General features: G+C 46.4%; 1 protein-coding gene across 6 annotated transcripts in view; it reads right to left on the reverse strand.

Annotated features, from left to right (window-relative positions):
• Window positions 1-27,819, reverse strand: part of PLEKHM2 (pleckstrin homology and RUN domain containing M2) — a 58,162-nt gene that overhangs the window by 19,909 nt on the left and 10,434 nt on the right. For 4 of the 6 annotated variants that reach the window (XM_029065739.2, XM_029065736.2, XM_029065740.2 and 1 more), the window contains exons 2-5: window positions 5,331-5,437; window positions 4,536-4,645; window positions 3,204-3,303; window positions 1,533-1,620 (exon numbers count right to left, since the gene is read on the reverse strand). In XM_029065739.2, the coding sequence (XP_028921572.1) occupies window positions 1,533-1,620; window positions 3,204-3,303; window positions 4,536-4,645; window positions 5,331-5,437 (405 nt within the window). Of the gene's footprint in view, window positions 1-447; window positions 512-1,532; window positions 1,621-3,203; window positions 3,304-4,535; window positions 4,646-5,330; window positions 5,438-27,819 lie in introns of those variants that run through there. The other 2 variants (XM_029065738.2, XM_029065741.2) reach the window with 2 other exon arrangements.

Below are 27,819 nucleotides of genomic sequence, written 5' to 3' on the forward strand. Positions count from 1 at the left end.
GGTCTGTGGGTCCCATGAGGGCCGGGGACTGTGTCTGACTTGTAACCTCTCCAGGCTTTGGACAAGCCCATTCTGACCCAAGTAAATGAGTGTAGGCTCATTGTAGACTAGATCTAATTAGGATCAGGAAGTGCAGGCTTCACTAAGTTAGCATGGGTTACAGCTGTCCCCATCGGCTTCTGGGACTACAAATCCCATCAGCCCTCCAGGGCAAATCACGCATCTGCAAAAACACTGCACAATACGTTACCGGGTTTCATTTGTCAGGCCGTGGGCCCCTAAACAACAGGGCTTGAGGGGGAATTTGAGCTGGCTCCAAACCAATGGCATCTTTCGTAGGCCTATTTCAACCAGAGATACAGGTTCAGGCCCTAGGGACTACCTGAAGGACTTTCCCACATTCCCCTGCTAGCCAATTCTGCTTCTTTCCTGTGGAAATCAACTAACCCAAGAGGAGGGAGGTCAGGGGTGCGATCCTCAGCATTCTCAGTTTTCACAATTGCCTGGTTGGGAAGAAATGGTTATGGTGGCAGGGAGAGCTTAGAACAGTGATTGGCACATAGTAAGCACTTAACAAGTACCATCATTATTATTATTATTGGAACCAAAGTCTTTACCACCAAAACTGCCCATCTGTCCTCTTTCCAAGTGTCTTGGGAATTCCAAACTTCTACCCAAGTTTCCCTGAAGCCTAAAAGTGAACCTGTTCAGACTCCTTCCTCTTTCCCAGCATATTTATTCTCAGTTCTCTCTCATAAATCATACATATACGGTGTCCACCCTAGATGGAGGTAAACCTCAAGGTGGGGAAGGGAGAAATGCAGTTCTCTGGGTATTTGGGTTTGGACAGGTAAAAATTGAGTTGTTTTTCATGGATTTTCTCCATAAAACTGCCATCGTGGGGAAAATCCCAAAGAAACAACTTGAAGTTTACAGTTCACTGCTGCTGAGGATGATGGAGTATTGGCTCTGCTCCCCAGAAAATGAATGGTGTCTGTTACCCCCTCCAAACTGTAAGCTTACTGTGGGCAGGAAATATCCATGAACTCTGTTGTACTGTACTCTCCCAAGAGCTTAGAACAGTGCTCTGCCCACAGAAAATGCTCAATAATATCACTGATGGACTAACTGACATAGTGAGGATGAGCTAAGAAATGTTGGCCTCATTTAAGTCTCCTTACGCCTCCATTCACCAGATCCTATCAGTGGCTCCAAACTTTGGCTCTCCCATGACTTCCTCCTCAGGAAAGAGCTTAACTGGTCTAGATGAGTTCCCTCTTTGTGGGCCTGATAAACTACATTTCATTCCTAAACCAACCACCTCTCTTGCTGGGCCCGTCAGCTTTACCATGAGCACTGCTGACCTCTGACATGTGCAGAATGGGGTTTCGATACCTTTTCTCCCTCCTACTTAGATTGAGTGCCCCATTTGGGACCTGGTTAGCTTTAATCTATCCCAGCGCTTAGTACAGAGCTTGGCATATAGTAAGCGCTTAACAAATACCACTCAGTGAACTTTGGTGTCTCCTCACCAGATCCAAGTCAAACCGAATGAACTCCAGCCCGGATACCAGAGTCAGGAAGAGAGTCAGGTGATCATGGCTGCAGACGAGGGCATTCCTGCAAGACGAACAGGGAAGTGTTCTCAGTTGGGAAGCGCAGCATCCAGCCCAAAGAAAGGGTTGAACCAAGCACATGACCTCCTGAAGGACACCTCAATACAATTCCCCTCAGTCTGAGCCTTTCAGCGTTCTCCCCGAATGATCCTGAGATGTCTCTCTTGATTTTGATGCAAGTGCTTATCCTTGAGCACCCTCAGATGCAGACTCAAGCCTCATCAAGGAGATGATAGGAACAAACAACTAACCTAATGAATACATTTCTTTACATTTTATCTCGCCTGATGAATACAGATGTTTCAAAGCTCTCCACCACCTTGCCCTTCTACATCTCGGCCTGCACACTCCGCTCCTCTGGCACTAACCTTCTTACTCTGCCTCGATCTCGCCTTTCCTGCCATCAAACCCTGGCCCAAGTCCTATCTCTGGCTTGGAATGCCCTCCCTCTTCACATCCACCAAACTAGCACACTTCTCCCCTTCAAAGCTCTACTGAAAGCTCAGCTCCTCCAGGAGGCCTTCCCAGACTAAGCACCCCTTTTCTCTTCTCCCCAACCCCTTCCCATCGCCCCAACTCACTCCCTTTGCTCTACCCCCCTCCCTACCCCAGAGCACTTGTGCATATATGTACATATTTATAATTCTATTTATTTTTATTAATGATGTGTATATATCTATAATTCTTTTTATTTATAATGATGCTACTGATGCCTGTTTACTTGTTTTGATGTTTGTCTCCCCCCTTCTAGATTGTGAGCCTGTCATGGGCAGGGATTGTCTCTATTTGTTGCTGAATTGTACTTCCAACCTCTTAGTACAAGACTCTGCACACAGTAAGGGCTCAATAAATACGATTAAGGAATGAATTCTTCTGCTTTCTGTGAAGTGTGCGTGCCTGCTGACCAGACTAAGTTACAGACCTATGGTCAGAGGGCCAGAAGTCTCTGAATGGAACTAGTGAATATGGACCACGAGGGAGATCAGCTATATTAGCTCCGCCACTAGCGGAAAGACCACTGGCCTGGGAGTCAGAGGACCTGGATTCTAATCACGGCTCCACCACCTGCCTGCTGGGTCACCTTGGGCAAGTCACTTCACTTCTTTGTGCCTCAGTTTCCTCAACTGTAAAATGGGGATTCAAAACCTTTGCTCCCTCCCACTGACACTGGAGCCCCATATGGAACAGACATTGTTCTACCTCCCCAGCATTTAGTACAATGCTCGGGGTATAGTAAGCGCTTAAATACCCCGATTATTTTTATTAGCTGGTGATGCAGGAATTACATCTCTGGGAGAGGGTAAGGGAAAAGGCTCCATGGAAGATCTGAGACTTGCCAGGGCTGCTTCCCAAGAATGAACAGAAAGATATTTGGATGGACTTAGAGGCTATCATTTTGCTCAGCTAGGACTTGTGTAAAAGGTGGGGAGTGGAGAGGTACTTAGAAACTCTAGACTAAGCTCACTGTGGGTACGGAATGTGTCTGTTTATTGTTATATTATACACTCCCAAGCACTTAGTACAGTGCTCTGCACAAAGTAAGAACTCATTAAAGACGACTGAATGAATGATTGAATGAATACTCACTTGACATAGTATTTATGCAGCAAAGTCGAGTTTTCCTGGAACAACCTCAGGTAACTCTCCAGGGAGTTCTCATTGAGAGCGAGGTAAAGCCAGGCCCGACCTGAAACAAGAGGACAGGTGTGCAGATCCAGCCATGGACAGTCATTCTTCCCCAGGCAGGGTGCTGGACTAAGGGCAGAATGGGGACAGGGGACCCGTGACTGGACCAAACTCTGAATGCACACTGGGGCACCATCTCTGGAGAACGTTATCCTTCACACTATAAGAAGCAGCATGGCATAGTGGATGGAGCACAGGCCTGGGAGTCCGAATGTGGTGGGTTCTAATCACGGCTCCGCCACTTGTCTGCTGTGGGACCTTGGGTAAGTCATTTCACTTCTCTGTGCTTCAGGGAACTGTAAAATGTAAAATGGGGATTGAGACTGTGGGCCTGATATGTCCAATCCGATTGGTCTGCATCCACCCCAAATCTTAGCACAGTGCCCGGCACACAGTAAGGGTTTAATGGTAATAATAATTATGGTATTTGTTAAGAGCTTACTATGGGTCAGGGACTGTTACTAAGCACTGGGGTGGATACAAGCAAATTGGGTTGGAGATAGTCCCTGTCCCATGAGGGGCCAGTCTCAATCTCCATTTTCCTGATGAGGGAACTGAGGCACAGAAAAGTTAAATTATTATTGTAGTATTTGTGAAGTGCTTACTATGTACCAAGCACTGTTAAATGACTTGCCCCAGGTCACACTGCAGACAAGTGGTGGAGCCAGGATTAGAACCCATGACCTTCTGACTTCCAGGCCCGTGCTCTAATAATAATAATGCTGATGATATTTGTAAAGTGCTTACTGCGGGCTAAGCATCACGAGGCTTCCTAATAAATACCACAATTATTACTATTAAACCATCTGCTCCCCTTCTTTCCTTTTGGGATCAATCTGTCCAAGATGAATATCCCCATCTACTTCCTAGCAGACTCCAAAGAAGACAACCTGGAAACTGCAAGAAGTCCTATAATTCCCAAGTCTGATATCTATCCCTCTTTCAAAGGGGAGGAGTGGGGCCTATCCTTAGGGGCTTTGGCTTTCAGGGCAGAGATGATCTTTTGAATTACTTAGGCTGGAGCACTAGCTGTCCGCCTCTGTAAACTCAGCCAGGGGTAAAAGTGCAGAAGAATCAGGAGTTGGAGTTGACACCCCACTGCTGACCTTTGACTGCAAGTGATGACTGAGGAAACAACTGAATGATACCCACTTTGACACCAGTGGTCCCGTCAGAGCCCAGGAGGCTCGAATCCCACTCTCCTTGCCCAAAGCAGATGCCGTGGGTACTCACTGCGTCCCAGGTTGGTTGCCACGTGCTGAAGCACTTCTATCTGTCGAATGGCTTCTCTCCGAGTGAAATGCACCACCAATACCCAGTAGCCCGAAGAGAGATCCTGTAGCCTGAGAAAGCAGGACATCTGTGAGGGTTCAGCCCGGGACAGGGGCTGGAAGCTTGGATTGTGGCCACCAGCCAAAGGATGTCCCCCTCGCCAAGGGAAGCTAGAGGCCTAAAAATGCCCATTCCAAAATTTTCTAACGGGAAAATAATTCAGGCCAATCATAATGAATCCCCCTGCTTCCATTCCAGCGTGGTTTAGTGATAGAGCACGGGCCTGGGAGTCAGAAGGACCTGGGTTCTTATCCCAGCTCCATCACTTGCCTGCTTTGTGACCTTGGGCAAGTCACACCTCTTATCTGGACCTCGGTTCTCTCATCTATAAAATGGGGATTAAGAGTGTGAGCCCCATGTGGGACTAGGACTGTGTCCAACGTGATTACCTTGTCTCTACCCCAGTGCTTAGAAAAGGGCTTGGCACAAAGTAAGCGCTTAACTGGTACTAATATTATTATGATTATTTATAATGGCTACTGGCACCTTCCACAAGCCCCTGCCCCCACGGACAATATACCCTGACACCAGAAGTCAGGTGGCAGCCCATATTCAGAATCCAAGTCCTCTTTTTGGCAGAGGAAAGCAAAAGCCAGACAAGGCAGGCTCTCCTGCCCTCCTGGCCCTAATCACGCCCACGTCCACGTCCACTCTTGTTCCTAGCAGAGGTCCAACCCCAAACCCAGGCCATCTTACCCATACAACAGAGCGTGGTCCAGGTGTTCGCAGAGGCGCTGAAGGACCTTGTCGTGGTTGCGAATGGCCGGGGTCTCATCCTCACAGGCCGCGAAGTAACTCTGCAACTAAAGACCAAAAAGTGCCCTGAAGAGCACTGGAGCTGGAGAAGCTGCCCAGAGACATTTTAGTAAAGTTTCGATCAAGCAGCCCCAATCCCAGCAGAGTCTGACTTTCACCACGTAGAGCTATGTTTTGGGTTCCTTCGGTTTGGGCCGGGCTGGCTTTCTCAGCTTCTAGAGGGTAGGACGCAGTCCCACTCTGAGGTTTGTTTTCCCTCTGAGCTCTGTGTGGACAATATACCTACAAACTCTCTTGCATCATACTCTCCTAAACACTAGGTACAGTGCTCTGTACACAGTAAGTGCTCAATAAACACCACTGCCTGCTTGATTCAGCTCACAGTCCGGCCCAAATAGGTATTTTTTCATGGTATTTGTTAAGCACTTACTACATGCCAAGCACTGTACTGAGCGCTGGGATAGATACAAGATAATCAGGCTGGACAGAGTCCATGTACCATGTGGGGCTCACAGTCTTAATCCCCATTTTACAGAGTTATCTGAGTCACAGAGAAGTGGTTACCTGCCCAAGGTCAAACAGCAGACAAGTGGCGGAGCTGGGATTAGAACTCAGGTTCTTCTGACTTCCAGGCCAGTGCTTTATCCACTAGACCATTCTGCTTCGGTTAATAAATGGTGATCCCTCCCGCCACCCCCAACTAAAGTCCAAGCCTGATCTCATCCGGATTGGTGGTGCCACAGCCAGATGTGAGGGGTTGCCCGCTGAGGCTTTGCCATCAGCGAAGGTTTTTGATTAGAGGATGGCTTTTGACTGGAAAAAGGTATTTTACAAGGCGGACAGGCACAGCCGGGATCCTGAAAATCGCCGGCCAATGGTAATGGCGAAGACCGCAGCAGTTGCTGGTTCACTGCGCTACAGCGCAGCATCAGCACTAGGCTGTGGTCACTTCGGTCGGTCACTGTGGTCGGGTTCTGCTATGCAAAATTACACCTCGCAATGTGCTGCATTTGCTTGGGAAGCCGTATGGCCTAGTGGCTAGAGCACGGGCCTGGGAATAAGAAGGTCACGGGTTCTAATTCAAGCCCTGCCACTTGTCTGCTGTGTGATCTTGGGGAAATCACTTCACTTTTCTGTGCTTCAGTTACCTCACCTGTAAAACAGGGATTGAGACTGTGAGCCCCACATGGGACAGGGTCTGTGTCCAATCCGATTTGCTTGTACCCACCCCAGCACTTAGTATACTGCCTGGCACATAGTAAACGCTTAACAAATACTAAAATTAAAATTGTTATCGATGCACTGCATGCCCCAATGGGAAAAGGATGGATGGGAACCATCAAGGACATGTACTGCCATGCCAACCATTACTGCTATAATCAACTCTTCCATTTTTTTTTCTAATGGCATTTGTTAAGCGCTTACAATGTGCCAGGCACTGTACTAAGTACAAGCTAATCAGGTTGGACATGGTCCCTGTCCCATATGGTATTCATAGTCTTAATCTCCATTTTACAGATAAAGAAATGAGGGACAGAGAAATGAAGTGACTTGCCCAAGATCACAGGAGTGGAGGAGCTGGAATTAGGACCCAGTTCCTCCAGCTCCCAGGCCAGGGCTCTTTCCAATAGGCCATGCTGCTTCTCATGAGAGTCACCGGTTGGGATCTTCCCGTCAAAAGTCGCAGGACCGAGGTTCGTCTGCATTCTCGATGAGAGACCCCGTTAGACGCCATTAAACGATGATGACCCCATGTAATGGGGGCAGATCGCAGCAAAAATCGTGAAATGGGGGATGGGGGCATGAGGGGGTGCTCAAACTGACCCCTGTAAGGGCTAATGGAGGATCAGCTGGTGGCCAGTGGCCTTCCCCAGACAACCACTGCTGGGAAGAGAAGTCGGATTGTAGTCGAGGAGGAGGAGAGCTTCTGAACCTGATCCAGATCCAGGCCTGGGTGTGTGCCCAGCTCACGTGCACCACCCATCAAAGGAACCGTTGTTTCAAGCCCAACCTGGTTTCAGACGAGCCATGGGCACAAGGAAAGAGGTTGGCCAGACCACAGACCCAATCAACTGCACAGGAGGGGAGTCTTCAGTCAATTAATGGTACTTATTGAAGGCCTACTCTGTGCAGAGAACCGTATTTAGAGTTTTTGCAGAGTACAGCAGAGTTGGCAGACACGTTCCCTGATAGGTTGTGCTTCTTGGGCCAGGGACTGTGTCCAACCTGATCACCTTGTAACTACCTCAGCGTTTAGAACAGTGCTTGGCACATAGTAAGTGCTCAACAAATGCCACAATTATTAAAGCTGATGGGCTAAAGAAAGTCTGAGACTCCCTGAGAACTGAACCATGCATCATTGTCTGAGACTAGCATCGCTCTGACTTGCTTCCTTCATTCATCCTCCCTCCTATCCTCTATATGTATAGATCTGTAATTAATTTATGTAGATTCATAATAATAATGTTGGTATTTGTTAAGGGCTTAGTATGTGCAGAGCACTGTTCTAAGCACTGGGGTAGATACAGGGTAATCAGGTTGTCCCACATGAGGCTCACAGTCTTAATCCCCATTTTAAGATGAGGGAACTGAGGCACAGAGAAGTGAAGTGACTTGCCCACAGTTGACAAGTGGCAGAGCTGGGATTCGAACCCATGACCTCTGACTCCCAAGCCCGTGCTCTTTCCACTGAGCCACGCTGCTTCTATCTGTCTCTCCCTCTAGACTGTGAGCTCACTGTGGGCAAGGAGTGTGTCTGTCGTTGTACTCTCCCAAGAGCTTAGTACAGTGCTTTGCACACAGTAAGCGCTCAATAAATACGACAATTGAATCAAATTAGCTTCTCTCCTGTTGACACTCCACGCTAAAATCTCAGGCTTTCCAAATGCACAGAGGTGACAGAAACCTTGACAGCACAAAGCCATCCCAGCCTTCCAGCCAGAAAAATGTGCTTTCAAGGGCAGTAGTCCAGAAAAATCCACCACATTAAGTCTCACGTGCTTTTGGATACAGAACAACCATTCAACTCCTACCACAAAAATAGCTTCTCTTCCCACTGCACCAGGCAAAGGTCTAACACAACACAAGGAAAGATCTGTTGGCTACTTCCTGTGTCCTCCCAGTTTTCCAGCAGGCCCTAAGTCACATTAAATGGCGAGAGGGATTCCCTGAGAGACCAGCACAACGGTTGGGCTAGAGTTCGAGAACAAAGGAAAGGAGTGAAAGGCCAACTGTTAAAAGCAATGTCCATCTTACACAGGCTTCTTTTCAGGCCTGGCTGAAAGAGTTTCTGTGCTCTTTTCCAATTAGAAGTCTAATACAAATGGATCGGGGGTTTCCCCATCCAAAATTAGAAACAGTCTCACTAACAAAAGTGGCCAATAGACCAGTCAGATAATCCACCACAATGAAGTAGGTAAATCAGGCTGTGAAGAGATATCAATTCAATCTATTATTTCTACATGTGAGAGAAAATACATCCTGGGGGTTTTTTTATTGTTTTGTTTTGCTTTTTACAGTCTTTGCTAAACTGTATGTGCCAGGCACTGTACAATGCACTGGGGTAGATGCAAGCTAATCAAGCTGGGACACAGTCCACGTCCCACATGGGGCTCTATGGTATTAATCCTCATTTTACAGATGCGGTAACAGACATAGAGACATTTTAAATGGCTTGCCCAAGGTTAGCAGCAGACAAGAGGTGGAGCCAGGCTTAGAATCCAGGTCCTTCTGGCTTCCACGCCTGTGCTCTATTTACTAGCCCACAATGCTTCTTAAAGCTAGATAGAGATTGATAGTCTACCATAATGAAACTGGTAAATCAGGCTGTGAAGAGTTATCAATTCAGTCTATTATTCCTACATATGGGAGCAGATGTGTTCTGGTTTTTTTTGCAGTATTTTAATTTTTTTTTACAGTATTTGTTGACTGCTGTCAATGTGTCAAGCATTATTCCAAGCACTGTGGTAGATACAAATGAACCAGATCAGACAATTCCTGTCCCACATGGGGCTCACAGTCTAAATAGGAGGGAAAACAGATATTGAATCCCCATTTTCCAGTTGGGAAAACTGAGGCACAGAGAAGTAAAATGATTTGCCCAAGGTCAGACAACCAGCAAGTGGCAGAGCTGGGATTAGAAGTCGGGTCCTCTGACGCCCAAGCCTGTGCTCTTTCCACTAAGTCACACTGCTTCACTAGGCCAAGCTTGCTTTTGTTATATGTCACTTTGAAATCATCCAATGAGCAAATTACCCTAAAAACCTCCATTCTTAATTGTGAAGAGCAAAAAGGTAGGGGACAGCAAGGAAAATTCAGCCACTTATATTTTTAAGTGCTTACTCTGTGCAGAGCACTGTAATAACAATAATGTCAGTATTTGTTAAACGCTTATTATGTGCCAAGCACTGTTCTAAGCGCTGGGGTATATACAAGGTAATCAGGTTGTCCCACGTAGGGCTCACATTCATTCCTATTTTAGAGATGAGGTAACAGACACAGAGAAGTGAAGTAACTTGCCCAAGGTCACACTGCTGACATGTGGCGGAGCTGGGATTAGAATCCACAACCTCTGACTCCCAAGCCTGGGCTCTTTCCATTGAGCCACGCTGCTTACTAAGCTCACTTGGGAGAGTTCAATGTAACAATGTAAGACAACTCTGTTTGCACAGATAATCCAAAACTCTTGATTTTAACCCATGTTTTAACCTTATTCCAATCAATAGTCAGACTTCATCTACTGCCTGTGGGTAGACTATGCTAAATCCTTGGTAATACAACAGAGATAACAGATATCTGTCTTTAAGGATTTTACAATCTAAAGGGAAAAACAAGCACAAAATTGTCTACATTTAGGAGAAAAAAGAGATTGGGAAGATGGATAGGTGAAAAAATAGGCTTTTCAGTAGTAGATTTTGTAAATCAACCTGTCTATAAAAGTTATATGGGTGGCCCTGAATGCACAAATGCTGAGACATGTACATATCTGCAATTTATTTATTTATATTAATACCCACCTTCCCGTCTAGACGGTAAGCTTGCTGTGGGCAGGGAACATGTATAGCAACTATGTTATACTGTACTTTCCCAAGCACTAATACACTGTTCTGCATACAATAGGGGCTCAATACATATGATTGAATGATTAATTGATTGAGACGAGCAGGGGAGAAGAAAAGAATTGGGGAAAGTCTCTGGAGATGGGATTTCAGCACAGCAAAGTGGATAGAGCATGGCCCTGGGAGTCAGAAGGTCATGGGTTCTAATCCCGGCTTTGCCACGTGTCTGCAGTGCAATCTTGGGCAAGTCACTTAACTTCTCTGTGCCTCAGTTACCTCTTCTGTAAAATGGGGATCGGGACTGTGAGCCCCATGTGGGATAAGGGAAGGAGTCCAATCCAATTTGCTTGTATCCACCCCAGTGCTTAGTACAGTGCCTGGTACATAGTAAGTGCTAACAAATACCATAATTATTATTTTGAATAATTATTATTTCAGAAAGGCTTTGAAGGTGGGGAGGAGCTGTATGAAATCTGGTGGATTTCAAGGGAGAAGTAATTTTTGCCAAGAGAAAGTGAGAGTAAGGGGTTGGAGGCGAGAGAGAGAATTAATAGAAAGTAGGTTATGAATGAAAGGTGTGGGCTGGAGTGTAGTGGGAGAAGAAATCAAACAATCGTATTTACTGTGCAGAGCACGGTATTAAGTGCTTGGGAGAGTACAATATAATAGAGATGGTAGTCACATTCCCTGCCCACAGTGAGCTTATAGTCTAGAGGGGAGAGAGACATTATTATGAATAAATAAATTACAGATATATACATAAGTACTGTGGGGCTGAGGGAGGGGTGAATAAAGGGAGCAAATCTGAGCGCAAGGGAGATGCAGAAAGGGGTGGGAGAAGAGGTATTTATAACCACTTAAGTCATTTTAACTTCTCTGTGCCTCAATTTCCTCATCTGTAAAATGGGGATTCAGTGCCTGTTCTCCCTCCTACTTCTGAGTCCTATGAGGAATAGGGACTTTGTCCAACCTGATTCCCCTCTCAGGGTCACACCTGAGGCCTATCAGTCACGACTACAGGTGGGAGAGTCAAGCAGAGGCTGACCCATTCCATTCCTAGCTTGGTCAGAGACTAGTGAGTGACAGGCCATCAGCTACAAGTCAAAACTCCCCTGTGCTGGGTAATAGGGGCACGGGAGAGAGTCGAGGGCAGAGACTCAGTTTTACTGCACAGAAGGTGGCAATGGTAAACCACTTCCATATCTTTACCAAGAAAATTCTATGGACACACTACCAGAAAGATTGCAGATGGAAGTGGGGCGTTCTGGAAGAGATGTGTCTGTGGCGTCACTATGGGTAGGACACGACAGCATAACAACCACCACCGACCTGATTAACTTGTATCTACTCCAGTGTTCAGAACAGTCCTTGACACGCATTAAGCACAAAACAAATGTCATAATAGTGACGGTGATAACACTAACAAGAAGTACCACCGACTTTTATGTCTCTATGACTCCCATCAAGCCAATACAGCCTTCATGACCTAGGAAGACAATATTAAGCATGGCTCACTACTACTACTAATAATGACGGCATTTGTTAAGCGCTTACTATGTGCAAAGCACTGTTCTTAGTGCTGGGGGGATACAAAGTGATCAGGTTGTCCCACGTGGGGCTCACAGTCTTCATCCTCATTTTACAGATGAGGTAACTGAGGCACAGAGAAGTTAAGTGACTTGTCCAAAATCACACAGCTGACAAGCGGCAGATCTGGATTTGAACCCATGACCTCTGACTCCCTAGCCTGGGCTCTTTCCACTGCACCACGCTGCTAGAGAATGGCCTTGTTGCTCACTCAACACGCCCAGACATTATCTGTCTCCCCCTCTAGACTCTAAGCTCGCTGTGGGCAGGGAATGTGTCGGTTATATTGTCACACTGCATGCTTCCAAGTGCTCAGCATATAGTAAGCACTCAGAAAATATGATTGATTGACTGGATCTAGACACTCAGAAAAGCCCCACATCCCTGAGGAAGCCCTCCCTGGCCTGTTCTAAATGCTGGGAAGAGCCCTGTCTCCCCGAGAGTTGAGAGTCTTCAGGGAGCCGATGACCCAGTCATCTCCTCTATGGCGCATTGGGCCCCTTCCCATTAACTCTGGCCGGAGGGAATGTCAAGGACTATCCATCTCCAAACTAGCATCCTTAAAGAGTCAACTGGGGGCAATCAGGAATGAGCTCCTGAAGCCACTAAGAAGGAATAATAATAATAATTGTGGTATTTGTTGAGGATTTACTATGTGTCAGGCACTGTACTAAGCACTGGAGTGGATACAAGCAAACTGGGCTGGACACAGTCCCTGTCCTAGGTGGGGCTCACGGTCTCAATTCCCAATTTGCAGGTGAGGTAACTGAGGCCCACAGAACTGAAGTGGCTTGCCCAAGGTGACACAGCAGACAAGTGGGGGAAACGGGATTAGAACGCAAGACCTTCTCTCAGGCCTGTGTGCTATCTACTAGGCCATGCTGCTTCTCAGGAAGACCTGACACCACAGATGGGCAGGGTTACAAGGTGTGAATGTGAACTGCCAGTGCACGACAAAGGCGATGGATATTAGTAGTATTCATTCAATAGTATTTATTGAGCGCTTACTATGGGCAGAGCACTGTACTAAGCGCTTGGAATGAACAAGTCGGCAACAGATAGAGACAGTCCCTGCCGTTTGACGGGCTTACAGTCTAATCGGGGGAGACAGTCAAGAACGATGGCAATAAATAGAGCCCAGGGGAAGAACATCTTGTAAAAACAATGGCAACTAAATAGAATCAAGGCGATGTACATTTCATTAACAAAATAAATAGGGTAATATAAATATATACAGTTGAGCAGACGAGTACAGTGCTGAGGGGATGGGAAGGGAGGGGGGAGGAGCAGAGGGAGATGAGGGGAAAAGAGGGTTAAGCTGCGGAGAGGTGAAGGGGGGGCGGTAGAGGGAGTAGTAATAGTAGAGCAATTTACTAAGCACTGGGAAACACTGCTAGGGTGGGAATTGGATAATCCCTGGTTCTCAAGGGGCTCACAATCCATAAATAGATAGGGGGCAAATGGAAACTGGTGACAGACCCCCTAAGGCAAGATGAAAAAATTAAAACACTAAAACAACAGAAAAGTCAAGGTTCCCTATTCTTGACAGCTCAGTTTCTTAGAAGGTGAAATCAAAGAGGAAGGTGTTCTGTCTTGGGGAAGCAGTATGGCTTGGTGGAAAGAGCATGGGCTTGGGAGTCAGCAGTCATGGGTTCTAATCCCGGCTCCGCCACTTGTCAGCTGTGTGACTTAGGGCAAGTCACTTAATTTCTCTGTGCCTCAGTTACTTCATCTGTAAAATGGGGATTAAGACTGTGAGCCCCACGTGGGACAACCTCATTACCTTGTATGTAATCCAGCGCTTAGAACACTGCCTGGCACATAGTAAGCACTTAACAAATATCATCGTTGTTATTATTACCACCTCTTAAACTGCAAATCCCATACGGGATAGGAATTATGCCCAATTTTGATGCCTGACACAGGGTTTAAGAAACACAATGACTATCATAATTTATAAGGCCAATCAATGCTCTAGTCAGTCAATAGTATTTATTGAGCACTTACTGTGTGCACAGCACTGTAATAAGTGCTGGGGAGAGGGCAATAGAACAATAAGCAGACACATTATTTGACCACAAGCTTAGTTTAGAGGGGAAGCTCTAGAAAAGAAGCTCGTTATTACTCTCTCTAGGATTCCACTCCAACTTGTTTCAGGATTTTCCATCAACAGGGTTACCTTGAGAAGCAACATGTCTAGTGGATAGAGCACAGGCCTGGGAGTCAGAAGGACCTGGGTTCTAATCCTGGCTCCTTTATTTGTCTGCTGTGGCCTCGGACAAGTCGCTCCACTTCTCTGTGCCTCAGTTCCCTCATCTGTAAAATGGGGATTAAGACTGTAACCCCTACATGGGACAGCCTGATTACCTTGTAACTACCACAGTGCTTGGCTCATAGTAAGCGCTTAACAAATACCATAATTATTATTATTATTCTTTCTCACCTGGCTGAGTAAGGCTGAGCAGATGCCACGTGGTGCCTAATGAATACACAGGGCTGCCCCGGGGGCTCAGTCTGGGAAGGTCTCCTAGAGGAGGTGAGCTTTCAGTAGGGCTTTGAAGGGGGGAAGTGTGCTAGTAGTAGCAGCAACGGTATTTGATGATGATGATGATGATGGCGTATGTTAAGTGCTTACTATTTGCCAAAAACTGTTCTAACCGCTGGGGTAGATATCAGGTAATCAGGTTGTCCCATGTGGGGCTCACAGTCTTCATCCCCATTTTACAGATGAAGGAACTGAGGCAGAGAAGTTAAGTGACTTGACCAAGGTCACACAGCAGACAAGTGATAGAGCTGGGATTTATTAAGCAATTATTGTGTATAGAACACTGTACTAAGTGCTGGGAAAGAGTATATAGATGGGAATTAGAACAGACCCTGTCCCTTAAGGGGCTCACAATCTATGAGGTTTGAGGCAGATGGACAGTTAGGGTAGGGCATATTATTTGGGCCAAAATCAAGAATAATCCTATACAGACTGTGTGCCCCAAGTAGGACAGGCACTATGTTCAACTTGATGATTTTGTATCTACCCCAGGGCTTAGAACAGTGCTTGACACATAGTACTCACTTAAATACCATAATGCCTTAATTACATGTCTGTTATGCTTCCATCCCTTAACGGAATATCCAAAGTGAAAACTAGTTTTGTTGATTTCTGTGATTTTTTTTTAAAATAAATGACAGTTAAGTGCTTACTATGTGCCGGGCACTGTACTAAGTGCTGGGGTAGGTATAAGCTAACCAGGTTGGACACAGTCCCTGCCCCACATGGGGCTCACAGTCTTCACCCCCATTTTACAGATAAGGTACCTGAGGCCCAGAGCAGTGAAGCGACTTGCCCAAGCTCACATAAGCAGAGAAGTGGCTGAACCAGGATTAGAACCCAGATCCTTCTGATACTCAGGCTCGTGCTCTTTCACTCAGCCTGTTCTTCAGTGCTTCTTTACTGTTCTTTCCTCCACCACGGTAATCGATCCTCCCGGCTTTACCGGAAGAGTTATATAGGTCCAATTCATGTGACCCGGCAGCTTCTTTCCCATTGAGGTTTCTGGCACTGGCCAGAGAGAAGGAAGAGACTTCCCTGTGACTCATCCCTTGCTGAGGTATTCTGAAGGACTGGAAGTCGCGTGACCACTGGAGAACCCATGGCTGTGGGGAAGCGTGGGTCGAGGCGCCAGGCCACTCAGCTCAGGGTTGCTTCCTGCGCCTGACTCACAGACACAGCATTTTAATTAGGGCCAGCCGGCTCTCACCAGGAGCTGGTGGCTAGGTTTCTCTCAAAAACTTCCAAATGCAGAAATACATCAATCTCTCTAAGCCGACTGCTGATTCCTAAAATCATCAGCTCAATGCACTGAGGCCCCTCAAAATATTTGGCATCATTGAAGGGAATTGAAAACAAACCAGAGGTCAGTTTTGCCACCACAATTGGTCTGCCTTTCTAGACTGTGAGCTTGTTGTGGGCAGGAAATGTGTCATGATATACTGTACTCTCCCAAGCACTTAGTACAGTACTTTGCACAAAGCAAGTGCTCAATAAATACGATTGAATTGAACATAAAATATCCACATCCCCTGACCATCAGTTTTAAGGAATTTAATCAGCTCTCTCCCTCCTCATCAACTCCCTCCTCCCTCTACATCCCAGTTCACATGTTTTGCTCCTCTCACACCAATCCACCCACTGGGCCTCGTCCTTGTTTCTGATGCTGCTGACCTCATAATGATAATAATCATTATAATAATAATCATGGTATTTGTTAAGGGCTTATTGTGTGCCAGGCACTGCACTCAGCGCTGGGGTGGACACAAGCACATTGGGTTGGACACTCCCTCTCTCACATGGGGCTCACAATTTCAGTCCCCATTTTACAGATGAGGTAACTGAGGCACAGAGAAATGAAGTGACTTGCCCAAGGTCACACAGCAGACAAGTGGCGGAGCCGGGATTAGAACCCACGACCTTCCCCTTCCCAGACCCGAACTCTACCTGCTACACCATGCCGCTTCTCATGCTCACGCTCACACCCTCTCTCCTGCATGGGACACCCTCTCCTTTCACATCTGGCAAAACACTACCGTCTCTATCTTCAAAGCCTTTCTGAAATTCCAATTTCTCCAGAAAGTCTTCCCCAATTAACTTTTCAACACTCTGCTTCATAACCCTTTGACTACCACTTAAACACTTTCATATCACCTAAGCTCTTAGGTACTCACACCTAAACCCTGTGCCATTTCTACACACGACTTTATATAAGCTCTATTTCTTTTAGCTGTAATATTTTTATTGCCTGTCTCCCTGCTCGTTTCTAAGTTCTTTGAGGGTAGAGATTATACTTATTAAGTCTACTGTATTTTCCCAAGCACTTAGTACAGTGCTAGTAGTATTAATAGTAATTGTGGCATTTATTAAACACCTATGTGTTTAAGCACTGGGGATGATACAAGACAATCAGGCTGGATGCAGTCCTTGTCCCACATGGGGATCACAGTCTAAGTAGGAAGAAGAACAGGCAGTCAATCCCCTTATTTACAGATGAGGATACTGAGATGCAGAAAAGTTAAGTGACTTGCCCAAGGTCATGCATCAGTCAAGTGGCAGGGCTAACATTAGAACCCAAGTTCTCTGACTCCCAGGCACGTGCTCTTTCCACTAAGTCACACTCTTCTGTTCCCTAAAGGTACTCAAACATCATTGATCGACTGATTGATTCATCTGGAATAACGCTTAAAATTCTGGTCACTACATCTCCAGAAGGACTTTAATGAGCCAGAAAAGGCAGAAGAGAAATCTAAAACAATTAGGGGAATGGAAAACAACTCAAAACTCTATCTGGGCAGGGAATGTATATGCTAATTCTGTTATATTGTACTTTGCCAAGCTAAGTGCTTAGTATAGTGTTCTGTATATCGAACTTGGCACTTAGATATTCATCCCAGTCTCAGAATACTTACGGAAATTTCCTTATGCTGTTTCCCCCATTCCTAATCTACTTTAATGTCTGTCTCCCCGTCTAGACTGTAACCTCCTTGTGGGCAGGGATAGTGTCTGCCAACTCTGTTGTACCATACTTTCCCAAGCACTTCTTACAGTGCTCAGCCCACCGAAAGCGCTCGGAAAATACCACTGAAATCAAATAAAAAAAAACCACAAATGAAAACAAATCTAGAAAGAAGAAGGCTGAAAGAGGACAAGATTAAAGTCTAAGAAATCATAATGAAGGGTAATGATGATGACAGTGAGCCTCAGTCGGGAATGACAGATGACAGTTAATCCTTAGACTTCAAGACCAAGAAGTGCTGTGGAGGAATTAATTCTCGTGGTACCGTTTGTCCGCTGCCACTCCTACTCCCTCTCTCTCTCTTTCCTGTCAGGGCCAAGGAGAGAAACAGGGCTGCCACACACGGAATAATACTCGCTTAACTATATTTCCATGCAGGATCCATTTACAGCCTAAGTTCCTGAGGGTCAAGGAACTGAAGCTCCCCAAATCTTAGAATACCAGAACTAGGGGACACCCACCCACTATGATTTGAAAATGGGAGATTCAAGGCAAGCAGAGACAGACATTCTTGACCTGGAGGATGATAAATGTGGGGAATTCAATAGCTCACAAAGGGTGTGGATTAAATTTGGGGCCAAAGGGTCCAGAAGAAGTTACTAGAAGGGAAAATTGGGGGTGAGCAAGGGAAAAATTAAAGATTTAGAAAAGGCAGGAAGGGTTCGGAGGATAATAGGTCCTTGATGAATGATTACAGGGAAGAGTTGAAGATACCAGAAAGAAATATCCTGATGTTGAGGAGTTGCCAAGGAGCTCAAGGAGTAGTTGGTACACACAACTCCATCAGAAACACTCCCTGGCGAAAGATTCAAATTCATTAGTGTGGGATTAAGAATGAAACTAACTACAGGGTTATAAATACCCTCTCTCCAGCTCCTTAATGAAGACAAAATAGCTTGTAATCCTTCAACCCCAAGAGGGTGTAAAGCTTTGAGATTCCTTGAACTGGGCATGGACGATTTAGCTTTCGACTTCCCTGGTGTGTAAGTATTTAATACTACTACTAGTCAGTCAATCGTATTTATTGAACACTTACTCTGTGCAAAGCACTGTACAAAAGTACTCGGGAGAGTACAATTTAACAGTTACATCCTCTGCAGACAACAAGCTTGCAGTATAGAGGAGAAGAGGGGCATGAATATAAATCAATACAGATATGTACATAAGTGCTGTGGGGCTGGGATGGGGGATGAATAAAGGGAGCAAGTCAGGGCAACGCAGAGGGAGTGGGAGAAGAGGAAAGGAAAGCTTAGTCAGGGAAGGCTTCTGGGAGGTGATGTGCCTTCAATAAGGCTTTGAAAGGAGGAGAGTCATCATCAGATACTATAGACAATAGTAGTATTACTACTACAACTACAGTGACGACAACTGCCACAACCAGTTTCGTGATTTTGGAGCCAATTCTTTTCTGGGAAACCTGGAAAGCAGCTATCCCAGCAACAGCTGGTAGAAGCTCAGCTTGGGTGTACACGCTCAGCCTAAAGCTGACTGCATTCAATTCACACCCCTGCCTCTGGTCTTGTATCTGTGTCAGTTTCACAGTCAGGTGGGGTGGGGGGACAGGGATACTGAAAGGAACCCTGGCGCTAAAAGGAAAAAGACAGCCGACCTTTCCCACCTCAGTTGGGCTGCTGACCCAACTCTGGCTAGGTTGGATTCGATGGGCAATGTCAAAGTCTTCTTGTGGGTGCATTTAGATCTCGCCCTAAGAGGGAAGCAGCAGGGTGTATATGGAGGAGTTGGGTGGGGGGTGTGGGGGTCCTCTGCTCACACAGATCAGAGAAAACATGTGGCCTAGTGGACAGAGCACAAGTCTAGGAGTTAGAAGGACCTGGGTTCTAATCCCAGCTCCACCACTTGTCTGCTGTGTGATCTTCAGCATGTCACTTCACTTCTCTGTACCTCAGTTCCCTCATTTGTAAAATAATTATGGAAATAATTATGGTATTTCTTAAGCGCTTGCTATGTGCCAAGCACAGTACTAAGAGTTTGGACAAAGTCCCTGTCCCTCACCGTGCTCACGGTCTTAATCCCCATTTTATAGATGAGGTAACTGAGGTACTGAGAACGGAAGTGACTTGCCTAATGCCACACAGTAGACAAGTGGCGGAGAAGGTATTAAAATCCATGGGGATTAAGACTGTGAGCCCCAGGTGAGGCAGGGACTGTGCTCAATCTGATTTCCTTGTATACACCCCAGCCTGGAACAAACCAAGTGCTTTACAAACACCATAATTATCATTATTATCATTATTATTATTTTTATGATTTCCCTTCTCAATGCTCCCTGTCCATTCCTCCTTGCAGCCACCACTGGATCCAAAAAAGAAGGCCCTGGGTCTGAGATTCCTTGTTATCTGAACCCTGGGGTAACTCCATCCGCAGTGCCAGCCAGAGAGCTATTTATGGAGCCAGCAACAGGCATCGAAAGGCATCTTGGCAAATGCCAGAGATCCTGCCAGTTCCAAGACCACGGAAGCTAGCAGCTTCTCCCTGGACTGCTGGAAAGCAAAACCGTTGCCCCTTACCTGTTGTCCTAACCCAGCAAACTGGGAGAGCCTAAGAAAAACTCTGGCCTTCAACCACCCCCGGTTGGAGATGGAGGCTTAGGGCAGACACCAGGTTGGGGTGCAAACCAATGGCTGCTTGGCTTCCTCTTGAATTGTGTTTCTCAAACAAATCTGGCGTAAACATAGTGCCTCGTTCCTTGTTTCCTCTAGGTCTGTAGTATTAATTAAGCAAATTTGGTGACCTTGTCGCATCTGCAGTCGTCATAGATTGGACATGGGATCTTGGCTAGGGAAGTGGCTTGGGAATGAGAGCCAATCCGGTTAAGGGCTTCATTTCCCTTTGGCTGCAACGGTAAATGAGGCCACTTCACAGGAACCGGGCCAACCTGACAGAGATTCAGGCTGATATACTTCAAGGTCTCAGCCGCAGGGCCCATATCTAATGCCGTCATCTCCAAGAAGCAGTGTGGCCTAGGAGAAAGAGCACAGGCCCGGAGTCTGAGGAGCTGGATTCTAAATTGGTGCTGCCATTTAAACGCTTAACAAATACCATTATTATTATTATTATTGTTCTCTGTGCCTCAGTTACCTCATCTGTAAAATGGGGATTATGGGGCTCAGGACATGAGACAGGGACTGTAAATGTGAGCTCCATGTGGAACAATCTTATTATCCTGTATCTACCCCAGCGCTTAGAACAGCGCTCTGCACATAGTAAGCGCTTACAAATACCATAATAATTATCCAACTTGATTTGCTTCCACCCTAATGCTTAGAACAGTGCCTGACACATAGTAAGTGCTTAATAAATACCACTGTTATTCTTATTACCAACAGCCTGTGAAAGCATCCTAACCACATTCTCTCTACATTTCCTTATTGCAGGTGCCTGGCTGGCAAATTTAGTGTGCTCCTTTCCCCAAATATCAGCTTCCCCTACCTTCAGTTTCTCAGCGCTAACCGAGTGGGGTGGGAGAGGTTGGGAGGTGGTGTGTGTGTGTGTGTGTGTGTGAGTGAAAGAAAGAGAGAGAGAGGGAGAGAGAGGGAGAGAGAGGGAGAGAGAGGGAGAGAGAGGGAGAGAAAGAAAGAGAGAGAGAAAGAGAGAGAGAGAGAAAGAGAGAGAGAGAGAAAGAGAGAGAGAGAAAGAGAGAGAGAGAGAAGAGAGAGAGAAGAGAGAGAGAAGAGGAGAGAGAGAGAAAGAGAAGAGAAAGAGAGAGAAAGAGAGAGAGAAAGAGAGAGAAAGAGAGAGAGAAAGAGAGAGAGAAAGAGAGAGAGAAAGAGAGAGAGAAAGAGAGAGAGAAAGAGAGAGAGAAAGAGAGAGAGAAAGAGAGAGAGAAAGAGAGAGAGAAAGAGAGAGAGAAGAGAGAGAGAAAGAGAGAGAGAAAGAAAGAAAGAAAGAAAGAAAGAAAGAAGAAAGAAAGAAGAAAGAAAGAAAGAAAGAAAGAAAGAAAGAAAGAAAGAAAGAAAGAAAGAAAGAAAGAAAGAAAGAAAGAAAGAAAGAAAGAGAAAGAAAAGGAAGGCGGAAGCAAGAACATGGAAGAGTTTCAAAAGTCCATGTTGGTTCAACCCATCACACGAATAAAAGGAACTTTCACTGACAGCTGTTTTCTCTCACTTCTCTTTTCCTCATCTGTGTGCACCTGTCTCCTGACCCCAGAAGGCTGGCCCCCCCCAGGAGCCAATTTGGGAACTATTCAAACCTCACCCCAACAGAGGAAATCCCACCAACAGTCCTGTCCTGCCCCACGGACACCTCTTGAAGGTCCAGAGTTGGGCAGATAGCCCCACATACACCACCCTCTGGGAATAGAGAGGCTCTGTCAGTTGCCACTACCTCAGACTTTTCATTTTACTGTTCATGAGACTTTCCCAGCCAGGGGCTGGACAGGGAAATAAAAGGGCTGAAATGCAAAACTCTTCATCTCAAGAGTCATCATCACTTGTTCTGTCAGTAAGTTCTGAGGGGGTGGGGGTCAAATCTCTTGGCCGAAAAGAGGAGCTTGGGATTATCTTCTGTTTTGGTTATTTTTGCTACCTTTCTTTGCCAATACGAGGGTTAACTGAGAGAAGGCTGTGTTTCTGGCTTAAAACTCCTTGTGTGTGTGCATACACACTACAGATTCAGCTTCCTGAACATTTGTCTACTGATGCTCAACTGAAGCTGGGTGGTCTAGGGGACAGAGCACGGGCCTGGGAGTCGGAAGGACCTGGGCTCTAATGCCGGCTTCATCACCTGTCTGCTGTGTGACCTTAGGAAAGCCACTTAATTTCTCTGTGCCTCAGTTCCCTCACCTGTTAAAGGGGAATTAAGACAGTAAGCCCCATGTGGAATGTGGACTGTGTCTAACTTGATTAGCTTGTATCTACCCCAGCGCTTAGTACAGTGCCTGGCACCTAGTAAGCCCTTATCAAATACCATCAAAATAAAATGGAAAAACTTGATCAACAGGGGGGAACTCTTAATTCCTACCAAATGGACCTTAGCTGCGAGAGTCATAATTCGCCTGACAGGAACAGAAACTGTTGGGTTCTGGGTAAACAGAACGGGCAGGAGAGGTCCTCTAGAGACCAGAACTCATCCAAGAGGAGCCTATTATCGGCTCTGCTTAGGGCCCAGACCTCCAGTCTGAAAGCGCTTAGTACAGTGGATCAGGCCCACAACCCTGGTGTCATCCTTGACTCTGCTCTCATTCACCTAACACATCCAATCTGTCACCAACCCCTGCCGGTTTCACCTTCACGGTATCTCCAAGATCCGCCCTTTCCTCTCCATCCAAACTGCTATCATGCTGGTACAAGCTCTCATGATATCCCGGCTGGATTACTGTGTCAGCCTTCTCTCTGATCTCCCTTCCTCCTGTCTCTCCCCGCTCCAGTCTATTCTTCATTCCGATGCCCGGATCATCTTCCTGCAGAAACGCTCCAGGCATGTCACTCCCCTCCTCATAAACCTCCAGTGGTTGCCTATCAATCTCTGCACGAAACAAAAACTCCTCACTCTTGGCTTCAGAGCTCTCCATCACTGTGCCCCCTCCTACCTCACCTCCCTTCCCTCTTTCTACTGCCCACCCCTACACTCTGCTCCTCTGCCGCTCACCTCCTCACAGTGGCCCGTTCACGCCTGTCCCACCATCGACCCCTGGCCCATGTCCTTCTTCTGTCCTGGAATGCCCTCCCTCACATCCACCAAACTAAATCTCTTCCTCTCTTCAAAGCCCTACTGAGAGCTCACCTCCTCCAGGCGGCCTTCCCAGACTGAGACACCCTTTCCCTCTGCTCCTTCTCCCCTCCCCTTTCTCCCATCCCACCCTCTGCTCTTCCCCCTTCCCCTTCCCTCAGGACTGTGCTTATTTGTATATATTACCCTATTTATTTTGTTAATGAGATGTATATCTCCATGATTCTATTTATCTTTATGATGTTTTGTTTTGTTCTGTTTTGCTTTGCTGTCTGTCTCCCGTTTAGACTGTGAGCCCATTAATGGGCAAGGATTGTCTCTATCTGTTGCTGAATTGTACATTACAATTGCTTAGTAGAATGCTCTGCACATAGTAAGTGCTCAATAAATACTACTGAATTAATACAGTGCTCTGCACAGAGTAGGAGCTCAACAAATGCGATAGAATGAAATATTTGGTATCACCCAGCACTCAGGCTGAAAACCCTACTTGATGACAACCACAGCAGCCAGAGAGAGAGCTTTTTTTTCTGCTCCATAGTAAAAATTAGTGAGAGAGAAGGTCCTGCCAGCTTCATCAGCCTCACCTCGGTGCCAACAGAGTGGGTGTGCTGTGTCAGAGATGTGAAGGAGGACTGTGCCACAGGCTACACAAGCAGGGATCTTCACCCCAAAACTCTGGGAAGTATCTTGGAGGGGTGAGGAGGGAAAAATATGGGCTGGAGTCCATCAATTGCTGTACTGCTGTATCTTACTTTCCCAAACTCTTAGTCCAGTGCTCTGCACAGAGTAAGCGCTCAATAAATACGACTGAATGAATCAATCAATGGGAGAGCTCAAGCTTCTGGACTAAAGGACTTCCTCTCCTCTTCACTGACTTGTCCGACTGCATCTTAAGTAGTGATAGACTTTTAAATCTCCAAGGAAATTCATTTTATCTCAGTCATGGACACATGAGTTCCAAGGAAAGAAGGTGGGCTCAGCCCTTGCCTCTGCTTTGAACCCCTGGGTACAAACAGTTGATGAAATCCAAAGGGCAGTGGGTGCCTCCAAGTGCCCAGGGAGCCTGTTCCTGACAGATGATGAGCTGTTTTGCTTTCCACCTCGTGTTCAAAGATAACTTCCTACTGAGTCCCAAAACATCCTGGGCATCTTCCAACTTGCCTTTGCAGCTGGCAGACGGGATAGCCTCTTCACTCCCTCAATTTTTGTTGTTGTTATTCTTGCTTTTGTTATGCGCTAACGACGTGCCAGGCACTGTACTAAGGCCTAGGGTAGATATGAGATAATCAGATTGGACAGAGTCCCTGTCCCATATGAGGCTCATGATCTTAATCCCCATTTTTCAGATGAGGTAACTGAGGCTTAGAGAAGTGAATGGACTTGCCCAAGGTCACACAGCAGACAAGGGGTAGAGCCAAGAATAGAACCCAGGTCCTCTGACTCCCAGGTCCATGCTCTTCCCAGTAGGCCTCATTCCTTCTCTAAAATGAGAGCACTCAATCACTCAATCACCTTGCCCCCTCCTACCTCACCACTCTCCTACTACAACCCTGCCTGCACACATCATTCCTCCAGTGCTAACATTCTCATTGTACCTCAATCTCATCTATCTTGTCACCAACCTCTCGCCCATGTCCTGCCTCTGGCCTGGAACACCCTCCCTCTTTGTATCAGACTATTACTCTCCTCTCCTTAAGAACCTCATTGAAGATACATCTCCTCCAAGAGGCCTTCCTGACTTAGCCCTTCTTTCTCTTCTCCTACTCCCTTCTGCATCACTTTGACCTGCTCTTTTTATCCAGCCTCACAACACTTACCTCATCTGTAAAATGGGTATGCATTCTCTACTCTCCCTCCTACTTGGATTGTGAGCTCTGTGTGGGATGGGGGCTGAATCTGGCCTATCTTGTATCTTCCCCAGCACTTAGAACAATGCTTGGCATTGAATAAACGCTTAACAAATACCATAATTATTGCTATTATTATTAAGATGAACTGTTGATCCTGTGAAGACCTTGAAACTGGACACAAACACCTAGAACAGCAAATCTTTGTGTACCTCCAAGGAAGGTCCCTACAGGAAGCAGTATGGCCTAGAGGAAAGAGCATGAGCCTGGGAGTCAGAAGGACCTGGGTTCTAATTCCAGTTCTGCCACTATTTGTTTTGTGACCTTGGGCAAGTCACTTAACTTCTCTGCATCTCAGTTCCTTCTTTTGTAAAATAGGATTAAGACTGTGAGCCCTTTGTGGGACAGGGACTGTGTCCACCCCGATTATCTTGTATCTAGCCCAGCGCTTAGAACAATTACTGGCATATAGTAAGCTCTTAACAAATACCATTAAAAAAAAAGGCCTTTTTGGGTTGCTGAAGAGGGGGTACATGACATAGAACATTGCCTGGCACACAGTAAGTGTTTAACAAATACCACAATTATTATCATTATTAGTAGGAGTACAGCCCAGGATCCTCGGGGCAGGGAATGCCCAGGATCACCACGGGTGAGGAGGCAAGCTGTTAGTGCTGAGTGTTTGTGTGGCAGCAGAGTGTGGTCATCTAAGAGGTGGGGGGCTGTTGGGCCCCAGTATTTTTCTTGCTCTGCCTCTGGGATACTGGCTGGAGGGGACACTCTGTCCAGCCAAGCCTGCATGTTCACAAGGTGGACCAACAACCATCTGGCTGACAATGGCCTATCAATTGAGGGAGCTGGAGGGGCTAGGGAGTCCCTCACGGGGCTAGAGAAAAAGCATTTTGCTCCCATTGATGGTATTCTGGCAGAGTCAGCGGAGCCCCGAGGGACAGGAAAGACAGAGTGTGTTCTGAGCGCTCGCTCATCGCTGCTCCCCTCAGCCCGTTTCTTAGTCCTAGGCAGAGGGCTCACATCTTAACACTGTCACCCACCCTACCTTCCTCCACTTCCTAGAGAGGGTGTGAGGGGAAGGAGCCTCTGGGCATGATATCTCAGAGAATACATCACTGTCATCTAGAAAAACAGGTGTCGGTCAGGTCTGAGCCCTGCTTGTTGGGCTCAGTTTGGATTGAGCACTGAAATTTCACTCTGGATATGGCCTTAACTCTGGTGACTAAGTTCCTTAAGCATTTTTTGAGTTTTGCAAGAGGAACCCAAGTAGGATGGTCTAGTGGATAGAACATGGGCCTGGGAGTCAGAAGGATCTAGGTTCTGGTCCTGGCTCTGGCACTTGCCAGAGGTGTGAGACCTTGTGCACTTGTGAGACCTTGGGCAAGTCACTTCAGTTCTCTGGGCCTCAGTTACCTCATCTGTAAAATGGGGACTAAGACTGCAAGCCCCAGGGACTGTGTCCAACCTGATTACCTTGTATCTATCCCAGATTTTAGAACGGTGCCTGGCACAGAGTAAGCTCTTAAGAAATACTATTAAAAAAAATAAGGCATTTTTGGGTTGCTGAAGATGGGATATATGACAGATGTATGCAAACCACCTGTGCATTACAAGCCTCTGGGTGTCATACTTCACCAATAATAATAATGATACCTGTGATATTTGTTAAGCATTTACAGTGTGCCAAGCCAATGCTGGGGTGGCTACAAGATAATCAGGTCAGACATAACCCCTGCCCCATATGGGGCTCACAGCCTAAGTAGGAGGGAGAACAGATATTGAATTCCTATTTTAAAGATGAATTCCTGAATTTCTATTGAATTCCTATTTTACAGGCATAGAGAAGTTACATGACTTGCCCAAGATCCCAGAGCAGGCCAGTGATGAAGTTGGGACTATAACCCAGGTCCCCAGACTCCGAGACCCATGCTCTTTCCCTTAGGCATTTCTGTTGAAAGTTAAAAAAAAAAAATTTAAATATCTAACCAGAATATTGGTGGCCTCTGCTGCCCGTCTTCCCCAACCTTTCTACAGCCTCATCCCTCTCGCCACCCTCTTGTCCCAGAAGCAAGCAGGTCTTCAGGAGAGAGGGATGGTGAAAGCCCCAGTGGTGAAGGAGCAAAGTGGGAGAGGCGAATGTACACCAACTCTGTTGTACTGGACTCTCCCAAGCTCTTAGTACAGTACTCTGCACAGAGTCTTGTCTCATGCAGTCAAGTTGTTTCCAAATCATAGTGCACCACAGACACATCTCTCCCAGTATGCCCCGTTCTCCACCTGCAATCGTTCTGGTAATGTATCCATAGAGTTTTCTTGGTAAAAATATGGAAGCGGTTTACTATTGCCTCCTTCCTTGCAGTAAACCTGAGTCTCCGCCCTCGACTCTCTTCGGCGGCGCTGTTGCCCAGCATAGGTGAGTTTTGTAAGTGCTCAATAAATACCATTGATTCACTGATTGAGAGGGAAGGGGCAGTGGCCGGTCAACCACTGAAGATGACGCTTAGGGCCTCTAGGTGGAATAAAATGGGAATCAGAGGAAATGGGTTCTAATCCCTGCTCTGACACCTGTCTGCTGTGTGACTGTGGGCAAGCCCCTTCACTTCTCTGTGCCTCAGTGACCTCATCTCTAAAATGGGGCTTGAGACTGTGAGCCCCACGTGGGACAGGGACT

Source organism: Ornithorhynchus anatinus, chromosome 5, assembly GCF_004115215.2.
Source record: "Ornithorhynchus anatinus isolate Pmale09 chromosome 5, mOrnAna1.pri.v4, whole genome shotgun sequence".
Classification (NCBI taxonomy): Eukaryota; Metazoa; Chordata; class Mammalia; order Monotremata; family Ornithorhynchidae; genus Ornithorhynchus; species Ornithorhynchus anatinus.